Below are 25,689 nucleotides of genomic sequence, written 5' to 3'. Positions count from 1 at the left end.
AGCGTATTTTAAGCTGGGTGGGAGGAGGAGAGAGCCTAGACAAAGGAGTTTACACATCAACAGAGGAATTTAGCATATTGATGACAAATGCAGATAAAGGGTTAGTCACTACTTTCGGAATGTGTAGGCGGTGGGGGGTCTCAAAGTCATATTATGCTAGTGTATTATGTAGGATTAGCAGTAATAAAGAGAGGGAATTTGTTTTATAATAAAGAACTGCAGCAGCCAAACCACCGCGTTTCAAGCTAGTGCATTATGTGGAAAACAAAAAGGGAGTTTCTAAAGAACTACAAATACCCTACTACCATACAATAAACCGATGTGAAAAAACTAAATATAAACTACATCAATATAATCAATGTACTCAATATACTCTCCAATAACCTGAGCTATTAACATTAAGTAGCTGGATATACACTACACTATATAATGAATACCATATAGTAAACTGATAAAAAACTAAAATATAAACTACATCAATATTATCAATAAACTCAATATACTCTCCAATCAGCTGAGCTACTAACAATAAGTCACTATACATTACAATTCTACGTCCAAAAAAGTGTCGGTTTCTTTTTTTTTCCTTAACGTTAGCACCACGGAAAGCGGCGAGCGTTGTTCAGACGGACGAGTCCATCAATGCTCGGAACGGAGGGGTGAGATAGAGAGAAGCAACAATCAGTCGTGCAAATATCCCTGAGAGACAATTTGATGGGGGCTCACGAATCTATATTTAGAGGTGAGCTGTGCACATACCAATTGTGCACTGGCTACATTTACCCTGGTGATGATGTAAATCTCGATGACTGTAAATTCCAATCGCTATTGATAATTTCATTTTCAGAGGACAAATGCACCAGGTTTTACAACTTACCTGGGGGATATGTTGAACTGTCTCCACTTTGTCAAAATGATCTCTGCCAGTGTGTGGAGGGTGAGTATTCTCTGCATTGCTGTTGTTTGCTACATATCATATTTGTTTACTTCACACGTCCATTTTCTAAGCCAATGTTATGTTTCCTCATTGATTTTTTTGGGGGGTTTGGCTACTACGTAACGATCTGGCCACCACTCGACATACCCAAACAAATTACATTGACACGTGTACAAGCGTTTATCGACGTGCCAATTATTGTTTCTGCTTACTGATAAGTTGAAGAGCAATTCTCACAACCAAATTCAGAAAATATATACAAAGTCAGAATAAAATCCAGCAAGTCATTCTGACTTCAGGATGTAATTGTGGATCTTAATTCTGGATCTTGTCCTTAGGTGAATTGCTGATAAATTGGTTGTGAGGTTCTTCAACTTACTGGTGAGCTGAAAGTAATAATAGTCGGTGTATTATATGCTTTGAAATATGGCAATTTAATTTATGTGGCTGTCAGGTGGTGTAAAATATTGCTGCAATACTCTTTGTATTCATCATTGTGTCTGGACCTTAACAATCATTTGAAACACAACATTTTTCACATGCAAATATGAACATATCGTATTCAGAAATACATGCTCAGACTGTTGACCTAAAATAGTACTTTATAGTGTTTTCCCAAACCAATATGGAACGTAAAACGTTCTTGTGCCACCCCCAGTGTTTAGTTGTAGAAGTCCTTCTATTAGCACGGATACATGTAAAACAAGTCTCACCAAAATACATCTTTCACACCCACTTTTTACATGTTATATTATATTTAGAGGCTATTGTTCATATGAAGCATGTGCTATTTTACGCAGTGGGATGCACTACTGATAACGCAATGTTGTTTTTGTTACAAATATATAATTTGCATAAGTACACTATACTGTAAGAACGCATTTGGATAGATGCCCATGATGTGAGTGCTGTTTGTCAGAGACAATGTGAGCTGTATGATACAGTTGAAACACTGAGCTTCAAACCTTACCATGCAAAACCTAGCAAAGCTTTGCAAATGTTTTTTTTTATGAAAAGAAAATGGTATAGGTACAATACTGCAAGTGGTTGCTTGTGCCACTCCTGGCACACGGGTCTCCACAAGAGCAAACTCCAAAGTGTATTTTCCCAACACTTTTATGTTAACCAGATGTTTGTTGAAAGAGGTGGTCGAACCCAACACTTTACCCCACCACACGTGACCTGCCGATCAACTCACTGTGGTGAACTCAGACTGCGTGGTAGGAATTAGGTGGGGGGTGAAATAAACTACTGCTGTTTCAACTGCCACGCCAGAAGCAGGAATTGAACCAGCGCCATCGAGATTGCACGTCCATTGTGCTGACAATTGCAACACTGTGCCAACTGGTTATTCTTTTTTTATATCAAAAGATGACAAACTATTGGAAAGCATGTTGTGAGTTGATTGCTTGATTGATATATTTCATTTCTCTATTGGTGTGTTGGTAAAATGCAATAATATATTATATTTGTGTTTGTCAGTGAGTTGCCCTGCCAAGAAACCAAAGTTCGATACGTCAATCACTGTACTACACAGACAGGAAGCGGCCTGTGTTGCAGGAATCGACTACGGTAACGTTTTGTGTCACTGTTACTCGTACAGACATTTACAACAGGACCCAGATCTCTGTTTTACATTCTTGCCTTGGACCAAAAACACTCGGCATTCATCATTGATTCAACATATACATTTTCGGAGCTAATATGATTCATCATAGATTTTTGGGTTAGGCAATCTAATGATCTGACCAAATTTGTGTTGTTAAGACCCTCCACCATCCGATACAGAAAAACTAATACAATTGTCACGTGTATAAGAGTTTAATCCTCAAATTATGATTGCTTAAGGTTACTGGTAATTATCATTAACACTGAATTATGATTTCCAAATATATAGCATGCTAACATTTCAGGCAACGACCCTGTCTCAAAGCAGAGAGATGGCAGAATACTTAGAATTATACTTTGCAATATTGTACCTTGGAAACTAAAATACCTACTATAATCACCCAGGAATGTCCTTAACGCTCGTGACGTCACTCCACATCGACCAGCCCCCCTAATTAATATTCATGAGCAGGTGACGTCCTCCAAATGGACACCCCCCCACCCCTCCTCATTAATAATCACGAGCGGGTGACGTCACTAAACATCGATAAGCCTCCCTCACAGGTGACGTCCTCCTAATGGACACCCCCCCCCCATTATTATTACCTACTATAATGAGCCAAGAATGCCTGTGTGCATCGCTTGTGACTTCACTCCACGTCGGCCAGCCCCCGTCATTAAACTTCATGAACAGGTTACGTTCTCCACAGGGACCGCCCCCCATCATTAATAATCATGAGCAGGTGAGGTCACGCCACATGGAGCACCCCCCCCCCCTCATTAATAATCATGAGCAGGTGACGTAACTCCACATCGAACAGCCCCCCTCATTGATAATCATTATAAGGTGACGTCCTCCAAATGGACACCCCCCCATTCATAATAATTAGCGGCTGACGTCACTCCACGGGGGGCTGAGGCGCCTCCTCCCCCCTCCTCGGCATCAACTTACAACCCTCACTACAAAGGCAGAACCCTGTCACGTGATTGAGACATATAAGTAAAAAGGACGTCATGATGAACAAGGGATTATGACCTTAAAATGAAATAGGTCTGTGTCACCGGGCCCTTAAAAATTGCACATGAATGGATGCAATGAATATCACGTCTGCTTTTCGCTTGCAAGTTTCAGATGTACTGCAATACACCCGTCCTTGGATGGGCAAAGTGCTAGTAATTTATATTAAAGGATGAAGTAAAGAAAGTCCGCAAACCAGAGAGGGCCATCTTATTTATATTCATGATTTCATGGAGCAATTCTTTCTTCTGGAAAGTATATATGCATGGTTTGCCTAAAAAAATGTCTGCAATTCCGATTTCTGTGATTTTCACAAACAGTTTATATGTGTGTGATAGGAGGCTGAAAAGTCTGTGATTATTCAAATGAGGTGTTTGTTTCTGAGGAATGACTGAGGAACCATTCTGTGATTTGAGGCATTTGATTTTTGCATACACAGTTAGTGAATGGGCTGGTCACACGTTTTTGATGAAATACAAAGTTATTAATTACAGGAAATTATTTAAAATGTGGGATGGAATTTCATAAGTAAATATGTAAAGAAGTGCACAAGAGCATGAGGGATCGTTGTCGGAAAGCTGAACTAGGTAATGAAGAATATGAAGTCGATGCAACTGAAGAAGAAAGTTTTCAATTAGTGCATGTTGCCAGCTAGAACAGGGATTAGAAACATGCCCTGGCAAAATAGAATAAAATATGAAAAGTGTGCAAAGAAGAAATACAGAGATGCATGCTCATCATAAAACTGAGATGCAGAAAGAGGACCAGATGGATCAGGGAACAAACACAATTCAGAGATGTCCTATTCAATCTTGATTTAAAGCTTTCGTGACTGCAGGAATCCATACTAAAAAAAAAAATAGATCATATATTATTTTTTGTTTTATTTAGTTTTTCTACCTACGTGACTTTACCGAAAGAACCAAAGAGTATGTCCTATTCACTGTGAGGAATGTGTGGGCTTGGACAACACATTGTTAGACGGAATGATAACCATTGCACAAAACTGGTGTTAGATTTAGTTATTATTCTACTATATTCTTGCGATTGACAATGTTTTATTATAATTACTACACTTGTTCACTGAGTTTCAAGACTGGAGGGTCCTGCCAAGTTTTTATAGTTGGGGGAAATGTTTCTGTGTTTGTAGTCCTATTTAAGTAATTTGCAGTTCATATTTTTGCATTGGTATGTTTAGCCAACATCAATGACAGTTCAGATGTTTTAAGCTGTTGGAGGAAACCATATAATCTGGAGGAAATGCATGCAGAACAGGGGGAGAACATACAAACTCGACACAGAATGGAGCTCGAGTTGAGAATTAACCCTCGGCTTTTCTTGCTGTGTGACACAAGTGGGCCACCATTCGGCCACCCTGCAATCATGATAGAATAGCACCCGCCCGAGAGGATGAGCACCAGAGATAGATACATTATATCAGTTAATGTGCAGGAGTGGTATGGATTCTAGCATTGCAGGGCCATGACCGATGACATAGGCGTGGGGAGGCCTTCATCCACCAGTTCAAGTTCAAGTTCATTTATTAGGTATAGCCCTAAATTTCGATTTAAAGCTTTCGTGACTGCAGGGATTCATCTTCTTGGTTCTTTCGGTAAAGTCACGTAGAAGGGAAGTAATAAAATAATAAAAATAAAACATAATAAAATAATTCTCACGACGTTTCGGCTACAACGCAAGCAGCCGTCTTCAGGTGAAGAATGAGACACTACCAAGCTAGGAGCTTATATATAAGCTGGGTTGGAGGTGGAAGAGCGCCTTAACAAAAAGAATGTGCATATGAAGAGGAATTTAGCATATTCATGGGAAATGCGTAGGAGGTGGGTGGGGGGGTTTCATAGTCATATTATGCCCATGCATTATGCAGGACCAACAGCACCAAGGGGGGGTGCAGGGAGTAGCATTAACAAAGGAAAGGAATGTTAATAGTATGTAGCTGCAGTTACTAAACAACCACGTAGAAAACTAAAGTATAAACTACATAAAAAACTAAAGTATAAACTGCATAGCACCATCAGTATACTTACTATACTCTACAATAAGCTGAGTTACTAACAGCAAGTAATACATTACAATTCTACGTCGTAAAAATTATATAATATGCTTCCATCTAAACTGTATTCTCTTACATCACACGAGCATACACCGTACTATATACTGCCATAGATAAACCCAACATTAAATTATATACTGTATTGCTATAAACCTTATACATTTTAATATAACACTATGTATTATTCTACTCACCCTAATGTGTATCACACTGCTATATGTTTACTATACAATTACGATACTATATATTACTATATATTACTTTGTACATTGTATTAAGCATATAAATGTTATACTGTTTGTTATTATACGCTGTACCATTGACCGTCGTGTCAATGGGTGAGTCGGGTGCAACCGCAACAAACAAAAAAACAAAAACACGTACAAAAAACATCTTAAAGTGAATATGTGACTAAGTGCAAACAGAAAATCCAAGAAAAGACAGCAAAATATTGCAGAAAAAAACACCGTACACCAACGCTATGTACAAAAATCCCAGTGGGATGCAAGTCAAACAACAACAACCACAAAACAACTTAGATTAAGGCCATAAGTCTGTACTACAACAAACAAACATGGCTAAGCCAATACACTTTTCGAAATGACCAAAATAAAGCCATGAAAGCAATGAAAAAGCAATCATAGGAACTGTGCTGGAATTTTCACAATAAATGGCATAAACAACGTGTACTACCAAAACCCTCCAGCCATAGCTGGCTGCATGAGTCACTCCACAACAGCAGGAGCATCAATCGGAGTATTATAATTTTTCAATGCACCTTTAAGATCAGCACACTAAATCAAAACACAGGTCATACTTTGTAGCGATCATCTGGAGCGAAACATTTTATTTTAGGCCACTGAATAGCATTGGCAGCTAGGGGTGTACAACTCCTCGAGAGCAGTTTTGAGTGAAGATCTCATAGGTAGTGACTCAAGTTTCAATTTATTGGCAACCAGTCGATAAACAGCAGATATAATGATGGCAGTTATATAAGGTGCTACACTAAATTACGTTAATATATCATGTCGGTGTTTCCCATATGATTTCTGCAAAGTGTTTAAGTGTTTTCATGTTATTATTTATTGCAAATGGGGAGCCACGGTGTCAACATGTTAATTACCTTGTAGATTCGATCCAGACCATAACGCCTGTATATTTGGAGTGTCCATGTTCTCGCCTGGTCACGTGGATTTTTCTCCAGGTCCTCCAGTTTTTTCCATCCACATTTAGAAACATGCGTTTGGCATGTTTGGCTGCTATACATTTCAACATAAGCCACTTCACTGAGCTATCATTTGTGGCTAAGTCCTATTGCTCAGTGGGTCTTACCTGCTAAAGTCAAGTTTTTTTTTAAAATGCTTACCCAGGAAAACTTCACTGAGTAATCTTTGCAGTAGGGGGTGACGATAATTTATCGCAGTAGTAATTTGCGGGTAATTTTTTAATTGGAACCATGACGCCTACACAAAATGGTCCACTCTTCTTTAAAATACGTCATAGGATATTTAACATCCACTGTGAAGCAGACTCCGCATATCATTTTATAGTTAATATACATGCGGTATTAACTAGGGTGGCCTACCAGATTTGAACAGCAATCCTCTGCAACAAGGTACAGACATGCTACTGCTGGGGCATACTCTTAGGTTTTTTCGGTAAAGTCACGTAGGTAAAAAATAAAAATTAATAAAAGTAAAATAAAAATAAAATAAAAATCACGACGTTTCGGAGGCAACACAAGCTTCCGTCTTCAGGTGCTGGGGCATGTTGCTGCCATTAGTAACTTAACATCATCATGTTGTATAGACTTCACTCAAGCAATCAGGACTCTGAGAATTACACATTTACATCTTCATTGCTCAGATGCTTTGTAAGTTATCATTTGCAAACTGCTACGTTTCAGGAATAAAAAAATAGAATGTATATACTATTAAAGGAACACCTATTGTATGATTTATCTTGAAATGGTATTTACGCATTTAAGCAATTAACCAAATGAAACAAGAAAGCAGGTGGTATTGGTATCAATTCTGTGTTAAAGGATGGCAAGACAAATGACGTCTTTACTTTCCGTGTTGACCTCTAATTGCAGCATATGTGGGGATCGTTGATAACCGCACTGAAGTTGGAAGTTTTGTCTACTACACTGTCAACATTCAAACTGTAATAAAAAGTGGTAAGTGGAAACAGGTGTTGTTTTTTCGCAATACATATCATGATCCATAAACGATATTTGGGTTAGGCCAATATTTTGTCGTTAAGACCCTCCAACACTCTACACAGCCATATTAATGAAATTGCCATGCGTATAAATACTTAATGTGTCAATTGTTGTTTCAGCGAAGCAGTTAGTGGAATAATAATTGGCACCACAAACTTTAGCATCAATTAGACGTGACGTTTCACTTAATTAGACAAAAGCATGGTGGCCAATATTGCTATATGCCATTATCACTCCTGTGCACAGCCTATAAACTCTTGGAGCGCGCATCATCCTCCGGAGAATCATCCCCCTTGTCAAATCTGTGATCCCTGAAGAACAAGCTGGATTCCGGCCTTGACACAAGCTGTGACCAAGTTTTGGCCCTTGCAACGAACATTGAGGCTGGATTCCAGACGAAATCCAAGACTGGTGCAGACTTTGTGCCTGAAAAAAAACAATAAACCTGATATGGATGATGCTGAGCAATAGGCGACTGTGTGTCTATGGGCAACAAAGCCAGCTCACCCCATTTCCTCAACAATGGATTGCCACACGATTTCAGTACTCATGCCAACTCTCTTTGTCTAGGCAAGTGGCATGCCACCAATCGAGTCATGCAAATTTGTATATGCGGATGACCTTGCCCTAGCAACGTAAGGAGCCACTTTCAATGACATTGAATCCACTCTGAACAAAGACCTAAACACCATGGGGTAAGATTTCCACAATTAGAGGCTCAAGCCAAATCTCCACAAAACAACAGTGACTGCATTTCACCTTGACAATAGGAGGGCCAAGCACACTTTGAAAGTGATCTACAGTAACCCTGCGACACGACCCTACTCCAACCTATCTCAGAGTGAAGCTGGACCATATGCTAGCTAACCTTCCATAACCACCTGAAAAAAGTAGCTGCCAAGACCAAAACAAGGGTCAACTCTGGTAAAAAAACTGGCGAGCAAAAGCTGGGGAGCATCAGCACCAGTGCTACGGACATCAATGATGACCCTTGTGTACCTTGTTGCCGGATACTGTGCATCAGTATGGACCAGAAGTAGTCGCACTCGACTTGTTGATGACCAACTGAACAGTGCAATGTGGTGTATCAGTGGAAACGTCAAGTTGACCCCAATACCCTGGTTTCCGCAACGTTGCAATCCTCTGAGAAGTCCTGCAAATCGAGGAAAATAGTCGCGTTCCCATTCATCAGGACCTCAATAACATCCCTCTACATCGCTTGAAGTCACCCAAGCCTTTGAGGACCCATTTGCTTCACCTTAAACGCAATACGAATTCAACACTAATGAAACTTGGAGAGCTGAATGGAGTTCAAAAGACTTCACGAACAAAAAACCTTGTAAAAGACCCAGTGCAGAAGATCCCTGGCTTTGATCTTCCACAAAGCTCATGGTCCATCTTAAATCGCATTTGCACAAATCATGGCAGATGCGGATACCTGACGCACAAATGGAAATTAAAAACTCCAGTGTGACTGTGGTCATCCAGAACAGACCATGCAACATACAACTACGCAACGCCCAATCCATATATACAAAGGAAACATCACAGCGATACACTCTATTGATGCAGTTATCTGGATTGACCACCTGAATTTGAATTTGTAGTTTTTGCTCTGCATCTACATCAGCCACATGAAAGAAGAAGACTGGAAACTGTGCCCAGCATCTTCAGGACAAATTCCTGGATTATGTGCTGAAGATGCTTGTGAGCTGAAACAATAATACTTGGCGCATTAAATGTGGTGTTGTTTTATATTCATAAAATGCTGTTTTAAAAACATTTTTATACACGATTACATACGTTATTGGCTATCTCAGGCTTATATAAATGTGTGTGTGCCTCTCCTAACTTTCATCACAAAGGCCAAGATCAGGCTATTCAACCTAAAGCAATACGCCTATTCATTGTGACCCGCTCATGTGATGGCCGGCTTGGCATGGAAACACCGCGACAGTACCTCCTGATGGGACGCAAGGGAGAGACGAAGGACAAGAATGACAGGTGAGTGGCGGGGACAGTGGCACAGCCCAGCAGTATTGCGTCTGCTGCTTGTTTGAGTGGTTAATGTTTTGAATCCAGCAGGCTGCCCTGGCTATTACTGTGGGTGGATTAACCATAAAATACTATGGACCGTCTGCTTCAAGCGGGATATTGAAGATCTATGCCGTAATCTGAAATTAGTAGGCCATTGTTTATTGGCATCATGGTGTAAATTTGCCAATTTCAAATATTTCCAAAAAATGTCTCAATTTGAATTACAGCACTCAAGAAATTAGTTTTCAATATAGATTTAAAGTGCATATCTGTAGTGGCTTCCTAATATCAGAAGGAAGAGCATTTCAGACAGCCGCAAAAGTGCATCTGAAAGCGCGCGATGCAGTAACCATATTGGTTCGATGGCCAACCAAAAGCCGCTGCGAAGCTGACCGGAGTTTGCATAATTATTCTGCTTGATGAAATCAGCAAGGTATTGTGGTTCATTTATGGCAAACACTTTGTGGGAAATGAGTGTGACATTATAACATTAGTTTGGTAACTGGAAGCCAATGCAGCTGGGCGAGCACTGAACAGACATGGTCAGATCTTGCAGTACTTGTCACAAGTGCCAGAGAATTTTGTACATGCTACAATTTCGTAAATTTTTTGCCAGACGTCCCAAAGAGTAGTGAGTTGCAATAATCAAGCCTTGTCGATACTATGTTACACACAACTCAATAGTGGTCGAATGTGACTAATCTAGGTTCAAAAGGCATGCCCTGATATGAAGATTGCAGGACCTGACTATATTTTGCATGTGGTTATCAAATGACATTCTGGTAGAGTATGGTGCCGAGGCACTTTAGATGAGTGTAAAACTTAATTCTGGAGTCTTCGACCGCCACACCTGATCCACACTTTTTTCGCTCGAGTGCCAGCCAGCAGAACCTCCGATGGTGTGCCCAAGCTCCTCCAGCCACGTGGTTGATGGCGCGGAATCTCTCCGGCCACCCAACGTGGTTCCGCTTCGTGACTCTACCAACTGACCACGAGCCCTTCCGGGATCCCACCTATATTCCCTTCACCACGTGACCCTGTCTCCTCCCTCTCACCACGCCCTTCACCGAACCTTCCAGATCCGGCCTCCACATAGCACCTTGCCGGCTCCGCCTTTAGGTTCCGCCCCTGCTCACCTTGCATCTGATTGGGCCCGAGGTAAGCGGCGGCCCTCACATATGCCCCCATACTGGACCCCGCCCCCCAATACACTGGGCTGTATGATTGGCCCAGAGCCGAGCAGCGAACTCCGCTTACGCTCACATTACATGACCCCCCCCCCCTCCCGATGTAAAGGACCAGCCGGCCCGGCTGAATCAGGATGAACATAATGCGAGCGACGGCAACACCCCCAAGAACAGAACAACGGAGAAGACAACAATAACGACGAATACAATCAACAAAAGGGAAGAGATCTGGAACGAGTGCGGGCCACCGGCCCGTCCTTCACGAAAATCGGTGCCCTCGGAGACCGCAGTACGGACGGGGTTGAAGGAGCGACGGAACCGGAATCATCCGCCGCTGGTGGAGGCCTGTCCGTTGCAAAAATCGGGGCTCCTTCCAGCCGCAAACTCGGCGGGGTTTGAGGGGCAGCGGAAGCAGGTACTCCCATCGCCGTTGTAGGCCCACCGTGTGCAGAAATCTCTGTGTCCGGTAGGATCACCGTCGACCCGTCTACAGGAGGCACGACAGGCAAGCTAGCAGGTTGAACAGGCAAGGGCAGTGGCACGTCGGACGCAACAGACACCGGCAAGGCAACATTAGGAGATGACGCATCGACACGAGGGGCAACATAGGGCTTCAATCGGGACGTGTGGACATACCAACGGCGCGACCCGACATGAACGCGTGTGGACTGGGGACTAGGAACCTCAATCAGTACCACTGGGCCTTGCCAGGGTTTGTGCAAATTAGGGGAGGTCCCCACCGGCACCTGTGGGCAGTGGAGCCAGGCCATGTCCCCCACACGCCAAGGGGACGCACGATTAGAGCGCCGGGCGCACCGTTCGTTCCGGCCTGGGTCTTGGCCGTAGCCAATCGTGCCGCATCCCGCGCTTCCGCCACGCGCCGAACGGACTCGTGAATATATTTGGAGAGGGTTTTAACAAGACCCTTCGCACGCGTGTCGTTATGCACCTCCACAGGCGGCATATTCTCACGTCTGTACATTAAAAAGAAAGGTGAATACCCCGTTGACGCATGTGGTGCCATCCGGTAAGTGGAGAGTACTCCCGGGATATGCAAATCCCAATTGGCCTGCTTCTCGCTAACTGTATGGCAGAGCATGGCCGACAGGGTCCGGTTCAACCGCTCAACCATCCCATCAGTTTGTAGATGGTAGGGAGAGGTCCGAACTTTCTTAGTGCCCAATGCGTCACACACATCCCGCAGTAGGTTCGAAGAGACATTTCGCCCTTGGTCCGTGAGCAATCGTTCCGGCGCTCCCTTGTCCATCACGTACCCAAATAGGAAAGCCTCCGTGATAGACGACGCCAACTGGTCGGGCAAAGGCCAAGCCATTGGCCATCGCGAAAAATATTCAACCCTGACCAACAAAAATTTGTTCCCCCGAGCGGACGGGGGAAAGGGCCCCAGAATGTACAGTGCCACCAATTCGTTAACCCACGTCACTTTAATCGATTGCACTGGGGGAACATACGGCTGTTTGGGGGGCTTTCGCCGGGCGCAGTCGGAGCACGCCCGAATGTGCCCGACAACGTCAGTCGTCATGCCGTGCCAAAAATAATCACGTAATGTCAACAAGGTTTTCTGCACCCTGAGATGTAACAACTTCTCAGCGTGCAGAATTCGAATCAACTCATATCGCAATGACAACGGAACGACAAGGTGCCAGTGACCCCGCAAGTCCTCTCTCCACATCAACAATCCATCCCATCAGATGACGGATACCCCTTTGACTTTGCAGCCTGACTCCGCAAGGCCGCAAACGAGTCATTGAGCAATTGTTCACGAACCCACACGGAACGCGGCAAATTCAAAACCCCATCAGCCAGCTACAGACAGGTGGAGTCTGCGGGCTTATCCACAGCGGACATGACAGGCCGAGGGGACTGTGGATCCCGCGTGCACCTATTCGTACCCGAGGCACACACGCAGGCGGACCTATGTGGCAGTCGGGAGAGCGCGTCCGCATTAGCGTGACAAGAACCCCTACGGTATTGAATGTCAAACGAGAACTCCTGTAAAGTTTCCAGCCATCGTGCCAGCTGGCCAGATGGCTGGTCAACTTTCATGGAGTATTGCAAAGCTGCATGGTCCGTGCGCACAATGAATTTCCTGCCATACAGATACGGGCGGTATTGGCGGACAAAATGCATGATATATTTTGATTTAAAGCTTTCGTGACTGCAGGGATTCACCTTCTTGGTTCTTTCGGTAAAGTCACGTAGATTGGAAATAATAAAATAATAAAAATAAAATATAATAAAATAATTCTCACGACGTTTCGGCCACAACGCAAGCAGCCGTCCTCAGGTGAAGAACAGGTCTGTCAGAAAGACAGCGTCTGAATGAACACCACCAGGCTTGGCAGCGTATATTTAAGCTGGGTTGGAGGGGGAAGAGGGCCTTGACAAAGGAATTTGTATATCAAGAGAAATTTAGCATATTTATGGGAAATGCAGGTATGTGATTAGTACTACTTATGCCCGTGCATTATGCAGGATTAGCAGCATCAAAGGGAGGGGATATGGGAAATGCAGGTATGTGATTAGTACTATTTATGCCCGTGCATTATGCAGGATTAGCAGCATCAAAGGGAGGGGATATGGGTAGCATTAATAAGGGGAAGGAGTGTTAATAGTATGTAGCTGCAGTAACTAAAACCACCACGTAAACAACTAAAGTATAAACTACATAGTATCATCAGTATACTAAATATACTCTACAATAAGCTGAGTTACTAACAGTAATACATTACAATTCTACGTCGTAAAAAATATAATATGCTGCCATTTAAACTTTATTCTCTTACATCACACGAGTCTACACCGTACTATATATTTCCATAGACAAACCCAACATTAAATTATATACTGTATTGCTATAAACCACCCTAAACCTTATACATTGTAATATTACACTATGTATTATTCTACCCACCCTAATGTATATCACACTGCTGTATATTCACTATACAATTATACAATTACGATACTATATATTACTTTGTACATTGTATTAAGCATATACATTTTATACTATTTGTTATTATACACTGTACCATTGACCGTCGTGTATTTCGTTGCTTCCTCTTAGTATCTTTTACGTGGTGGTTTTAGTTACTGCAGCTACATACTATTAACACTCCTTCCCTTTATTAATGCTACCCCTATCCCCTCCCTTTGATGCAGCTAATCCTGCATAATGCACGGGCATAAGTAGTACTAATCACATACCTGCATTTCCCATATCCCCCCCTCCCTTTGATGCTGCTAATCCTGCATAATGTACGGGCATAAGTAGTACTAATCACATATCTGCATTTCCCATAAATATGCTAAATTCCTCTTGATATGCAAATTCCTTTGTCAAGGCGATCTTCCCCCTCCAACCCAGCTTAAATATATGCTGCCAAGCCTGGTGGTGTTCATTCAGACGCTGTCTTTCTGACAGACCTAAGGACGGCTGCTTGCATTGTGGCCGAAACGTCGTGAAAATTATTTAATTATGTTTTATTTTTATTATTTTATTTTTTCCATTCTACGTGACTTTACCGAAAGAACAAAGAAGAAAAATGCATGATAGCCAACAATTCCCGCCGGGTGACGCAATAGCGGGTCTCAGCCGGAGAGAGAACGCGGCTCCCGTAAGCCACAACGTGTTCGACGCCACCCTTACATTGCGATAGGACAGCGCCAATACCCGTGTCACTAGCGTCGGTATCCAAAATGAAAGGCAAAGCGAAATCAGGGTAATCCAGCGTCGGTGCTGACGCCAATCGATTTCGTAGGCCGCGAAATGCCTTCTCCTCCTCCGGCCCCCATTTGAACCTCTGATTCTTCGCCGTAAGGAGGTGCAGCGGCCTAGCGATCGTAGCAAAATTTTGTACAAATCTGCGGTAATAGGAAGCGAACCTGACAAATCAACGCACGTCCCCGACTGTGGCCGGAGTTGGTCAGTCCCGAACGCACGCCGTTTTGTCCGGGTCCGTGGCCACCCCATCAGGGCTGACAATGGGACCCAAATAGCGCACGGAGTGATGCAAAAGGTGACACTTCTTGGGCTTAAATTTCAATTCAGCGGAACGCATCCTCGCAAAAACAGCATCCAATCTCTGAAGATGCTCCTCAAACGTGCAACTGAAAACAATGATGTCGTCCAAATATATTAGGCATGTGTCCCACTGCAGGCCGGTCAACACGAGTTCCATTAACCTTTGGACCATAGCGGGTGCAGCGTTCAATCCCATGGGGAGACAATTAAACTGAAAAAGCCCCTGCGGCGTACGGAAAGCTGTCTTTTCCTTCGACGACTCGTCAAGGGGGAGCTGCCAGAACCCCAAGGAGAGGTCGAGGGTCAAAAAAAATTCGCCCCAGACAAGGCGTCGAGGGACTCATCCATACGCGGCAGGGGGTATGCGTCTGCAAACGACACTTTATTTAGCCTCCGAAAATCAACACAAAAACGCAGGCTACCATCCTTCTTCTTTACCAGAACCGGAGCACCCCATGGGCTGTTAGATGGAGAGATAATGTCAGCGGCCAGCATATCATCCACCGCACCGTGCACGTGATCCCTCTCCGAGGGGCTCAACCGATGCGGATTCATACGTATGGGACTAGCATCTCCGGTATCAATGTGATGGGAAAGCAGCGAGGTGCGTCCCAGATCGAAATCATCCTTGCTAAAGTCATAGGAATATTTGGACAGCAGCGCGCGAAGCGCGGACCGCTCGTACACAGTGAGGGATGTGTTTTCCTGACACAACCCGGCGATCCATCGATCGTCCGGCGACTTAGAAGCTGAAACCCCCGCCACGAGACCCTGCCGATCTGCTTCAGCATGGGCTGTGAAAGCGGTAGTGGCATGGGCCAAGACCGTACCGGCCGGCACCACAACATTGTCTGCGCCTCCGTTCAAAACATGCAAAAACGGAGGCTGACCCGGACGAATAATTGTCTGGGCTGTGACCAGCGCCAGGTCGTCGGTAACAGCGTTGGACGGTGACAGCAACAAACCCGCCGCCCCCTCAACCCCAGGCACGGGTTTACGATAGCGCAGCGGAATGAGCATCTGCGATCCCGGAGGAATGTCGACCGAGACGTCGGCCAGCGCCTGCACCGGGAGGTCCGGGGTGGAACAGCCCCATGGTGACGGCAGAAAGAAAATCTTATGGCCCGCCGGCAACTCAATGCAACCCTGATCCACCCTTATTTTAATTGACATCCTTGCCAGGAAATCGGTCCCCAATAAGCAAAGCACAGTGAGGGACCTGGAGATCAACACCGTCCCCGAAGCCGACACGTCCCCAACGGAAATGTGTGCTTCCACCTGGCCCACAATGCCCGTACTCCCCCCGTTAGCAGCAACACACGCATCAAAAACCAGACGTACCCGCGACGCCGGAATGGATAGATGGAAAATAACATCCGAGACGATAGTGGTGGATGTGCCCGAATCAACTAAAATCCGCACATCAACCCCTTCTATAGAGCCCGGCATGGTAGAAGTCCCTGTGGCGGCCGCAACGACTCTGCGAGCCAGTTTCCACCACTGCGTGACCATCCGATGCGGATCAGCTAGAGTCCCCCCGTTAGGACAGGCACCTGGAACATACTCAGATAACGATGAATGAGGTGACAGGCCTTGCCGGGTGTCTGATGCGTACCGACTTGCCCGACACGGGTCACCATCCGACGCCGATGGCGCATCCCTAGGCGGGGACTCCGGGCGAAGAGGTGAACGAGGTCGACCCCAGCAGTTGCGTGCGAAGTGTCCGAGACGGCTGCAGCGATAACACGCCATGTCGGCCCACCACCCGGCCCCCACAGCGTCCCGGCGATCCACCAACGAGGGCACCGAGCGTGGCACCATTCCCTTCTGCGGGACCCATTGGCCCGCCGCCGCAGTGAGATCGCCAGGCCCTGCATTGTCCCGGACGAAGACGACCTTCGATGGTGTCCAACCAATGGGTTTCCCATCAATGGCCATCTGCGCCCAACGGCACAAGTTAAACTGCGCGTCGAGGCACTTGGCAGCTAACCGGGAGGTTAGCTGCTCGTGGCCGTACATGGGCAGTGGGATGCCCAGGTCCTTGGACAACTCCAACATCTTCCCCAGTATCAAGGGCTCCAACAAGTCGGGCTCAGTCTCGGGGTACGCGGCCATGGCCAGTGCATTCAAAGCGCCACGGAAGGCCACGGGTGATTCCTCCGGTGCCCGTTGTCTTTGGACAAATCTACGGTGAGCGTCGTCCGGTGGCTCGTATGCTTCCGCCATCTCGTCGAAAGCTTCCTTTAGCGTTGCCTTCTTTGTAGCTGGGATGGAGCGGAAAAACTTTAAAGATGCATCATCGAGGAGCGTTGGCAGGACCTCCAAGGCCTCCTCATCTGTCCACTTGGCGGAGCGGACAGTCGATTCAAAACACCAAGCGAATGCGCTCTAATCCCCGCCAATGGCAAATTCCTTTATAGAAGTCAGACGGTGGCTGCGAGCCCCCCCCCCGCTGCTCCCACTCGAAGCGTCCGCCCCATGCGGCGGTGACAAAATGGTGGCTTCCCGCCATTCAGTCATGACCGCGCCCAAGATGTCGGCGTCCTGCCACGTGTCGGGGAAGGCGGGAAGCCTCGCAGAGGCCACAATGGCGGACGGCTCGGGCCCACCCAACGTCTCCCCCTGCAGAGGCCCAACGCGTGGTTGTCCCGGCGCCGTCGCCGGCGCAACCAGAGTGACCAAGTCCAGCAAAATAGTCCGCAGCGAATCAATTTGCTCCGCTACGTGCTGCCAGCCGTCCTCGGCGCCCGAAGACGTAGAAGGCCCGGCTCCCGCGACGATCTCTTGCACTCCCGCCGTGTCGCTTGCCGCCGTCCCGTCCGCACCATCCATATCCGGGACCACCATCGCTTGAGTAAGGTCCCCGTCGTCATCCGAAAAAGGCGAATTTTCTTTTTGAGATGTTTTGACATCCTGAACCGCTTCTGACCCCAATGTAATAAAGGACTTCGCCACACACTGCTGTCACTCTTTATTCCCGTTGGCACTCGCACTCCACTGGTCCTGACAGCGGACCAGCTGCTCCTCGCGCACGCCCCACACGCGCCCTCCCATCAGTCGCTCCGCTCCCCCGCTCCCGCACACCGCTGGCCAACGGTGTGCCCAAGCTCCTCCAGCCACGTGGCTGATGGCGCGGAATCCCTCCGGCCTCCTACCAACTGACCACAAGCCCTTCCGGGATCCCACCTATATTCCCTTCACCACGTGACCCTGTCTCCTCCCTCTCACCACGCCCTTCACCGAACCTTCCAGATCCGGCCTCCGTATAGCGCCTTGCTGGCTCCGCCTTTAGGTTCCGCCCCTGCTCACTTCGCATCCGATTGGGCCCGAGGTGAGCGGCGGACCTTCACATACGCCCCCATACTGGGACCTGCCCCCCAATACCATGGGCCGTATGATTGGCCCAGAGCCGAGCAGCGGACTCCGCTTATACTCGCATTACACATGCAAAGAGTAACCTAAATCACTGAATATCATGAAACCCTAGCACATATCGATTATAAACTGCAGTAAATAAGAAAGTGTATTTATTGTCTAGGGATGTAATTAATTACACTCTAATGTAGATTTTTTTTACGGGCGGAGGGATCTCTATCAGACTGCTAACTCACACACTGTGCCATAGGCATGGAAAAGATTATGCATAATATTAAACAGTCACTGCCATCTCAAAATTAATGCAATGACTATAAGCAAGTAGAAACATTGTAGAACTGGAGTCATGTAATCTGCTTTTTGTGTTTAGATTATTGTCCTTCCCCCGCACCTCCGATTAGCATTCCACAAAGATGTAACTGCAAACGAGAAAGCACGCCGACCTATACTCCTGCACCTGATCTTTGTTGTGACTAGCAACTCGACTAGATGAGCGAAGGAGTCTAGATGGGGTATATGAAGAAATGAGAGGTGAAATATAAGCCGGAACAAGAACATGACATTTTTTAAAAGACAAAAAGCAGCATTTTATATGAGTTGAATGATAGAGTTATAAAGGCCAAATAGGAGAATATTGAACATTTTTTTAAGTTATAAAGTATGAATTAACATTTCACCAGCATCTTGAGTTAGGGAGTTGCAGATCTGGGAAATCTTTCATAGGTGATTGAAAGCAGTTTTGGAAATGAGAAATATGATGAGAGAAAGATAGTTTTGAGTCCAGAAGGATTTCAAGATTGCACACAGTTTTTACAATATTCAAGTCAGCCTATTAAGTGAACAGAATATTACTGAAATTCAATGACCATGGATTTTTCCCGAACCATGTCATAGCAGGTAGTACACACGTGAACATCACCATTTACACACGTGTACCTGAATGTGGAGTCTTCCACTAAAACATTGTGTTTTTGCATGTGTAGGTTTCAGTACGTGTTGGACTCCAGTTCATGGGTGGAGCAATGGCCCATGGATGAGAAGTGTAACCAACCAAATGTGCAGGCATTTTGCGCCATCAAACGCGAATATGAGTTTAGCATGCAGATCCAAGGCTGTTCTTCTTAAAGGGTGGTTAGCCATTGACTAGAACAACGCATTCTACCATGTGCATTTAGATGCCTTTACAAAGTACAAAATACAATTTAACTTAGCACATGGGTTTTCGCATCCAATATTATGATTCATATGATAATAGGGTTTTCTCCTTTTTTCTGGAAACAAAACAGGTGTTGAGATGTTAAAACACCAAACTGAAACCTTTTACAAGGAATCATGTAGACCAGAGGACGCCAAGACGTCTAACACCGTTTGAGACGAGGCTCAAAAATAAAGGTGTCTCTGGTGTGGACCAATCAGTTTCAAAGACAGTGCATATATTATCAGAGTATGTTTTTTATTTGCATTATGACTGCAGGTATTGTGGTCTATGCAAACATGACTCCTTGTAAAAAAGGTATCAGTTTTGTTGCCAGATAGAAGGGTAAAAAACCAATTATCATCTCAACACCTGTTTTGTGACCAGAAAAAAGGGGAAAAACCTATTATCATATTTTGGTGCTGGCAAAGGAGGTCCCATGATATGATTCATAATTGATCTTGTGTTAGGCCTTGTAATAATCTTTCCAAATTTGTGTCGTTAAGGCACTCCACTACCTGACAGTCAAAAAATAAAATAAGCATGTGTACATGCATTTATTGTGCCAATTATTATTAACGCCAGTAATATAAAAACAATTATTCCCACAACATAATTTTGCCAAAAATGTTACCTATTATATATATTTTCCCTTTGAAGGCCATAGTGTGATTGACAAATGTTTTAGTTATCTTCACGTACACCGATGCCCAAGTAGCAGCATAACCAAGTAACTTGTTATTTGATTGAGTCATTTAAAGATATACCAATACACAGAATCTACACGCATCCCTTTTGAACCTAGATTAGTCTTTGCCAATAGTGTCCAGAAAATATTTCAAATTCGATTTAATATTTTAGTCTTCTGCAATAATCAAAACCCTTGCCAACTTTAAGCACATCCTGCCTTGTTTGTGTAAACAGGTAATGTTCAATTACCAAACAATAATTAGTGCTTGCAATTGATTCTATCCTCTGCACCTATATGCAATCACTTGTAAGGTTTCACCTAGACTAGTATAGTCATACAATCGTGAACATTCTGTTATAATTCTGCTTTTACTGTTTTGAATAAATAAAATATTGCCATATGCTGTAATGCGCTTCAATGTTTTCATAATGAGATATTCACACACTGATGGTGAGCTGTTTTCGCACATACGCAGCCAACCATGCTAATCAGAAGTGCAGGAGAAGTACAACAAATTAAACACAGTGGTTATAAAGAAATACATTTTTAAACTACCCCATCCCAACCAACGGACCCCTTTTAAACCAGGTATTCCACTTATCGATAAAAAGTTTTAATTCTTCTCTCCTAACCTTGAAGATATGAAGGAAGGCTTTGGTAAATGAACCTCTCCACCCAAAGCTATTGTAAACAATCTACAAGACCCTGCTGCCAAGCACCTGGGTGGGATGCAAGAACTGGGCCTGATCTGGTGGCCTAGGCCAGGGAAAACCCTTCCCCATACTCACAAACACGATGGAAGACTGATTCCCCGGTAAAAAAGCCAAGGTTTCCTCCCCGCTAATCTCCCCAATCAAGTCAAGATCGGATGCCCCTGGGGAAGGAACCTGGCATCTCCTGAAAGCCTTACCGGAAAAGGTGGAGAACACTGCTATATTTAAAGTGTTCAACGAGAAGCTGAATAAAGTGTGTGGGAGGGTGGAGAAGCTACAAGCAGCCATCAACTCCATCCAACCCTCGCATGAGAAGCAGAATTAAGTGACGAAGACCCACGGAGCCACGATGTTGGAGCTCAAATAAGCATATAACAGATTGGACGTAAAGGACGGGAAAGCCAACTGAAGGCATACGGCCTCCCGGAAGGAACGGCCTCCCTATAGAACATACCATGACACCTGCCCAACACCCAACAATGCACTGACTCCCTTGGCATGCTCCCAGTGAAACTTGAGGAGATAGTCCAGGCGTACCGTGTGGTGAGAAGAGGCAGAAGGGACTCCAAAGTGCCACGGAAACCCTGAAGGCAATCCGAGCAGCAAAGGTACCCTCATGATGGGCAACCGCACCTTTATTTCCCCAGACCTTACGCCGGTGGACAAAAAGAAAAGCAACCTCCTACATTTACACATCTAGTTTGGAGAAACAGGGTGCAATCTCAACTCCTATACCCGGCTACAACTGTGAACCCAAATTGGGAATAGATGCCTGGACTTTCTAACATCGGGTGAAGCAACAGAATGGAAGATGGTGCAAGAGATCCTGCAGGAACTGAAAGGGGAGAGAGAACACATTTGAGCCGGCACGTGGTAACTGGGACTTCCGGACATGGAAATACGTGCAAAACTAGGGTCCTCAATGCCAGTGATCCGGTGCTCATAAGGTGGCGTCGCATAATGGCAATTTACCGCGTGACCCCCCAAAACCTCCCTTCCGCCTTATCCCCCTACCCATCATGCACTCCAAACAGGGTCATCCTCACCCCTCCCTCATGCCCCTGTTGTATATGTAAGCCTTTTTCCAAATTCATATTAAAAATAATTCGGCCAATAATTTTTTTATAACAATAATCGGAAAATATATATATAAAACAGATACCCCCAAAACTCTCAACTCTACCCCTCACAAGCCACACCAAGCATCTGGAGGTCGTAAACATTCCATGAAACAACAAACTTCGGGGCAAAGAGGGGTGAGAGACTATCTGGAACTCTCCAGATTGACAAAGGGCCTATGACCCCGACCTTCCCAAAACGTTCTGGACGATTCAGGATAAATATGCAGGGCCAGAGAAAAACACACACGCTCAGAGCAGAGACAAACAACTTTACAACTCGCATCTTCCTTAACGGTAAAAGTTTGAAACTCAGCAAAAAGAACAAATCGACGTTATAGACTGCAGTCTATATTAGTGGCTTTATTATTACTTATTTTATTTCACCCTTATGCAATTCATATATATTATTTTGTATTGTATCTTTCTATGTAACTTCACCAAATAAACCATATACACGAGCCCCTGCCATCACGAAAAACTTAAGTCCAAACTAAAACTATTCCTCCAGCATTGAAATATGACTCAAAATAAAACACTAATTCCTGGAGACAGACTCATAACAAAGCTTGGCAAAACCCTCAAAATAATGACGTAACAAGGAGCATTACGAATATTGATTAAACATAAAACCGATAATAACCACAATATATTAAGACCGGGGGTAACTCATAAGAGATACAAGGAATACATCTAACACACAGGACCACATAATATGTATCCCATAGAACCAAAGCCTCCCTGGCCACCTTTGACTTCCAACAATTCGGCACAAACACATGCCAGCCATAAATACGTATGAAGGGATCTGGCCTCGAGATAACAAGCACTCAGAGGGAGTGGGGAGTCAGGGCGGCCGCGGAGAGAGGACGCGGATAGAGGGCATCTGGTTTTTTTTGTTTGTTTTTCTCTCGCAAGAGACGCGCCGAGAGGGGAGGGAGTTTCACGTTCTTTGTTTAAAGCACAAGCGCACATCACGCAATTCAGTCTTGCTTTAGCCTTGCTCAGGCTTGCGGTGCCGTCGCGAGGGAGCAGGCGCCGACCCCAATCATGGGTGTCATGTCTCGCCGAGAGAAGTGACGGTGTGTGGTTAAGTGCGAGTGAAGCTGGCGAGGATTCCTGCTATCACTCTCGTGAAATAGCGGAAAGCGCCCAACGTCGATCACGCAACGAACGAGAGCATCATTCATCGCCAGAGAGCACGGAGCAGTGGAGAGAGCCTGAGCCAGCGCAGCCCTGAAGTGAGGGCGGGAGAGGCACCAGCAGGTTCCCGTGTGAAGCAGCTGCACACCAAAGGCGAAAGCAAGGAGAGAGAACGGAGCAGTGGAGAGAGCCTGAGCCAGCCACCCGTGAGCAAGAGTGTCAGTGCCAGCGAGAGCGCCGTGTTTTTAATACACACACACACACATCGACCAGCACCAGCTGGGAACCAAGACGAGTGAGGAACCTGCGCAGCTGATGAGCGTGCGCACTATCTGACGACGGAATTATCACACACCACGACGGCGAGCGTCGTGCTGACTCGTCATCCAGCAGTGGACAAACAGCTGCAGACGACACGCCCGAGCGAGAGGGAACTCCTCCGAAGTCATTTGTATGACACGCCCACCCTCACACACACACTCACTGCTCCACAGGGAACAAACTACATTTTGGTACAAGGAATGCCCAACCTCGGCGTCTGCTTTATGCTAAGAATTGATCAAAGAAGACACACGCACACAACACGCATATCAGGACGAATAAGATTGTTCCAAAAAGTTATCTTTGTGTTTCGAGAAGGGTTGCCATTCCAAGGTGGTGCATTACATATCAACTGATCGTGAAAAGCATTTTCTGCCCGTTGAGTTACATGAATACGATTGTTAGAAGTATTTTTGTCATTCATTTTCGTTAATTGTATAATCTTTCCAATGAATTAATTGACATATACTTTGCCTTTGGGGTAGATAATTTGCTTTTATTGCCTTTCGTATGAATATCGTCGCATGCCTGTTTTAAAGACTCTCCATCGCCGTCTAAGCTCGCGTTATACGGTGGAATGAATGATATGTGCGGTTGCCAAAGTGAAACAACGTTGCCAAAGTGAAACAACGTAATTCTTGATGGTTATCTATACTGCTCGCGGAAGGAAATTTCCATGATGGTACCGTGGATAATTCCAAGCATGAGAGTTCGCATATTAGTGTCATGTTTTTGTTTAGAATTAAAATTGCTTAACACAGAAGTGTTTGAGTGTTTCTTTCCTAAGTTCATGCATAACAATCTTATTTATAAGAACTGTATCCTGCGTTGAGATATGAATTTGGAGACCTAACATAAACACCCTAAGAGATAATCAATTAATGTTTAAGCAAGAATAATTGCCTTATCCTGATTGATACGACTCTGGGCAGCGAAGCTAAGCCTAATTATCATAACTGCCCACATTAGCATAACCGCATACATTCTCATAAATCAATACGACTACCTCCATAATTAGCATAATGTATGCGCATAATTACAAATTCGCATAATTTCCGGGGCACCACCACATCGCCCCCCATCTGACAGATTTTCCCCTCCGCATACACTTCAGGTAGCAGAGGGGTATCGACCATAATAAAAAAAATATTAAAATTTACCCGGAAGCCCTGATAAGAGATATTCAAGGTAAATATATTTTCTTAGCAGGTAAACTCGAGGGTAGGGAAATCACACTATTAAGTGTGTACAACCCACCACCATCAACTCAAAACACTTTTTCACAATAGCAGCGCTGACTGAGAAATAAACAGGAGAGCTCATAACAGCAGGGTCTGAAACTTGGTTCAACACCTGATCGACCCCTGGGGAACCTTTAACCCAATGGAAAAGGACTACACCCATTTTTCCAAAGCTCATAAAACGCTATCCAGAATTTACTACTTCCTTATGTCCAAACCTCTCCTACAACACCTTACAAAAGCCAAGATTCTAGACATGCAGCTCATTTCTCACACCCCAATAGAGATACAACTCATTTTGGACCTCTACGAAAAAGCGAACAACTTCTAGTCCCTGGATAGGAGGCTATTGGAGGACAACCACATGATCCAAGAAATAAAGAGATAAAATAATGTATTGAGATCAACTCCACATCGGACCTCACTCCCTCCCCTCAAACAATATGGGACTCCCTTAAAGCATATATCAGGGGCTCGCTGATAGAGAAGGGGACCCACAGGCTCAAAACATTTTAGGAGAAACAACACCAGCTGGAAGAGAGCCTAAATAACCTACACAAGAAATTGAAGTCGGCACAATCGCCTGCATCACTAAATTTAATAGATGCCGTGAAAATCGAACTGGGAAAACTACTTAATGACCAGACTAGCCTGCTGTTTAAAAGAGGCAGACTTCCCTTCCAGGACCCCTCCCCTACTACCGCCAGGCGGCTAGGAAGAATGGCCAAATGACGACGACACCGCTTATATATTGCATCCATT

The 25,689-nt window shown here is 44.9% G+C and overlaps 1 protein-coding gene across 1 annotated transcript in view; it reads left to right on the top strand.

The window, feature by feature from the left end:
- LOC133349575 (complement C3-like) overlaps positions 1 to 20,789 on the top strand; it is a 161,958-nt gene extending 141,169 nt beyond the window's left edge. The window contains exons 38-42 of the mRNA XM_061563145.1: positions 848 to 937; positions 2,420 to 2,509; positions 7,730 to 7,813; positions 9,724 to 9,862; positions 19,489 to 20,789. Coding sequence (XP_061419129.1) covers positions 848 to 937; positions 2,420 to 2,509; positions 7,730 to 7,813; positions 9,724 to 9,862; positions 19,489 to 19,630 — 545 coding nt within the window. The 3' untranslated portion in view covers positions 19,631 to 20,789. The remainder of the gene's footprint in view (positions 1 to 847; positions 938 to 2,419; positions 2,510 to 7,729; positions 7,814 to 9,723; positions 9,863 to 19,488) is intronic.
- Positions 20,790 to 25,689: the final 4,900 nt, after the last annotated feature.

This window comes from Lethenteron reissneri, chromosome 30 (assembly GCF_015708825.2).
Source record: "Lethenteron reissneri isolate LAM-NWPU_2019-01 chromosome 30, ASM1570882v1, whole genome shotgun sequence".
NCBI classification, from domain to species: domain Eukaryota; kingdom Metazoa; phylum Chordata; class Hyperoartia; order Petromyzontiformes; family Petromyzontidae; genus Lethenteron; species Lethenteron reissneri.
Note: the sequence above shows the minus strand (reverse complement) of the source record. Positions and strands in the feature narration are given on the sequence as shown.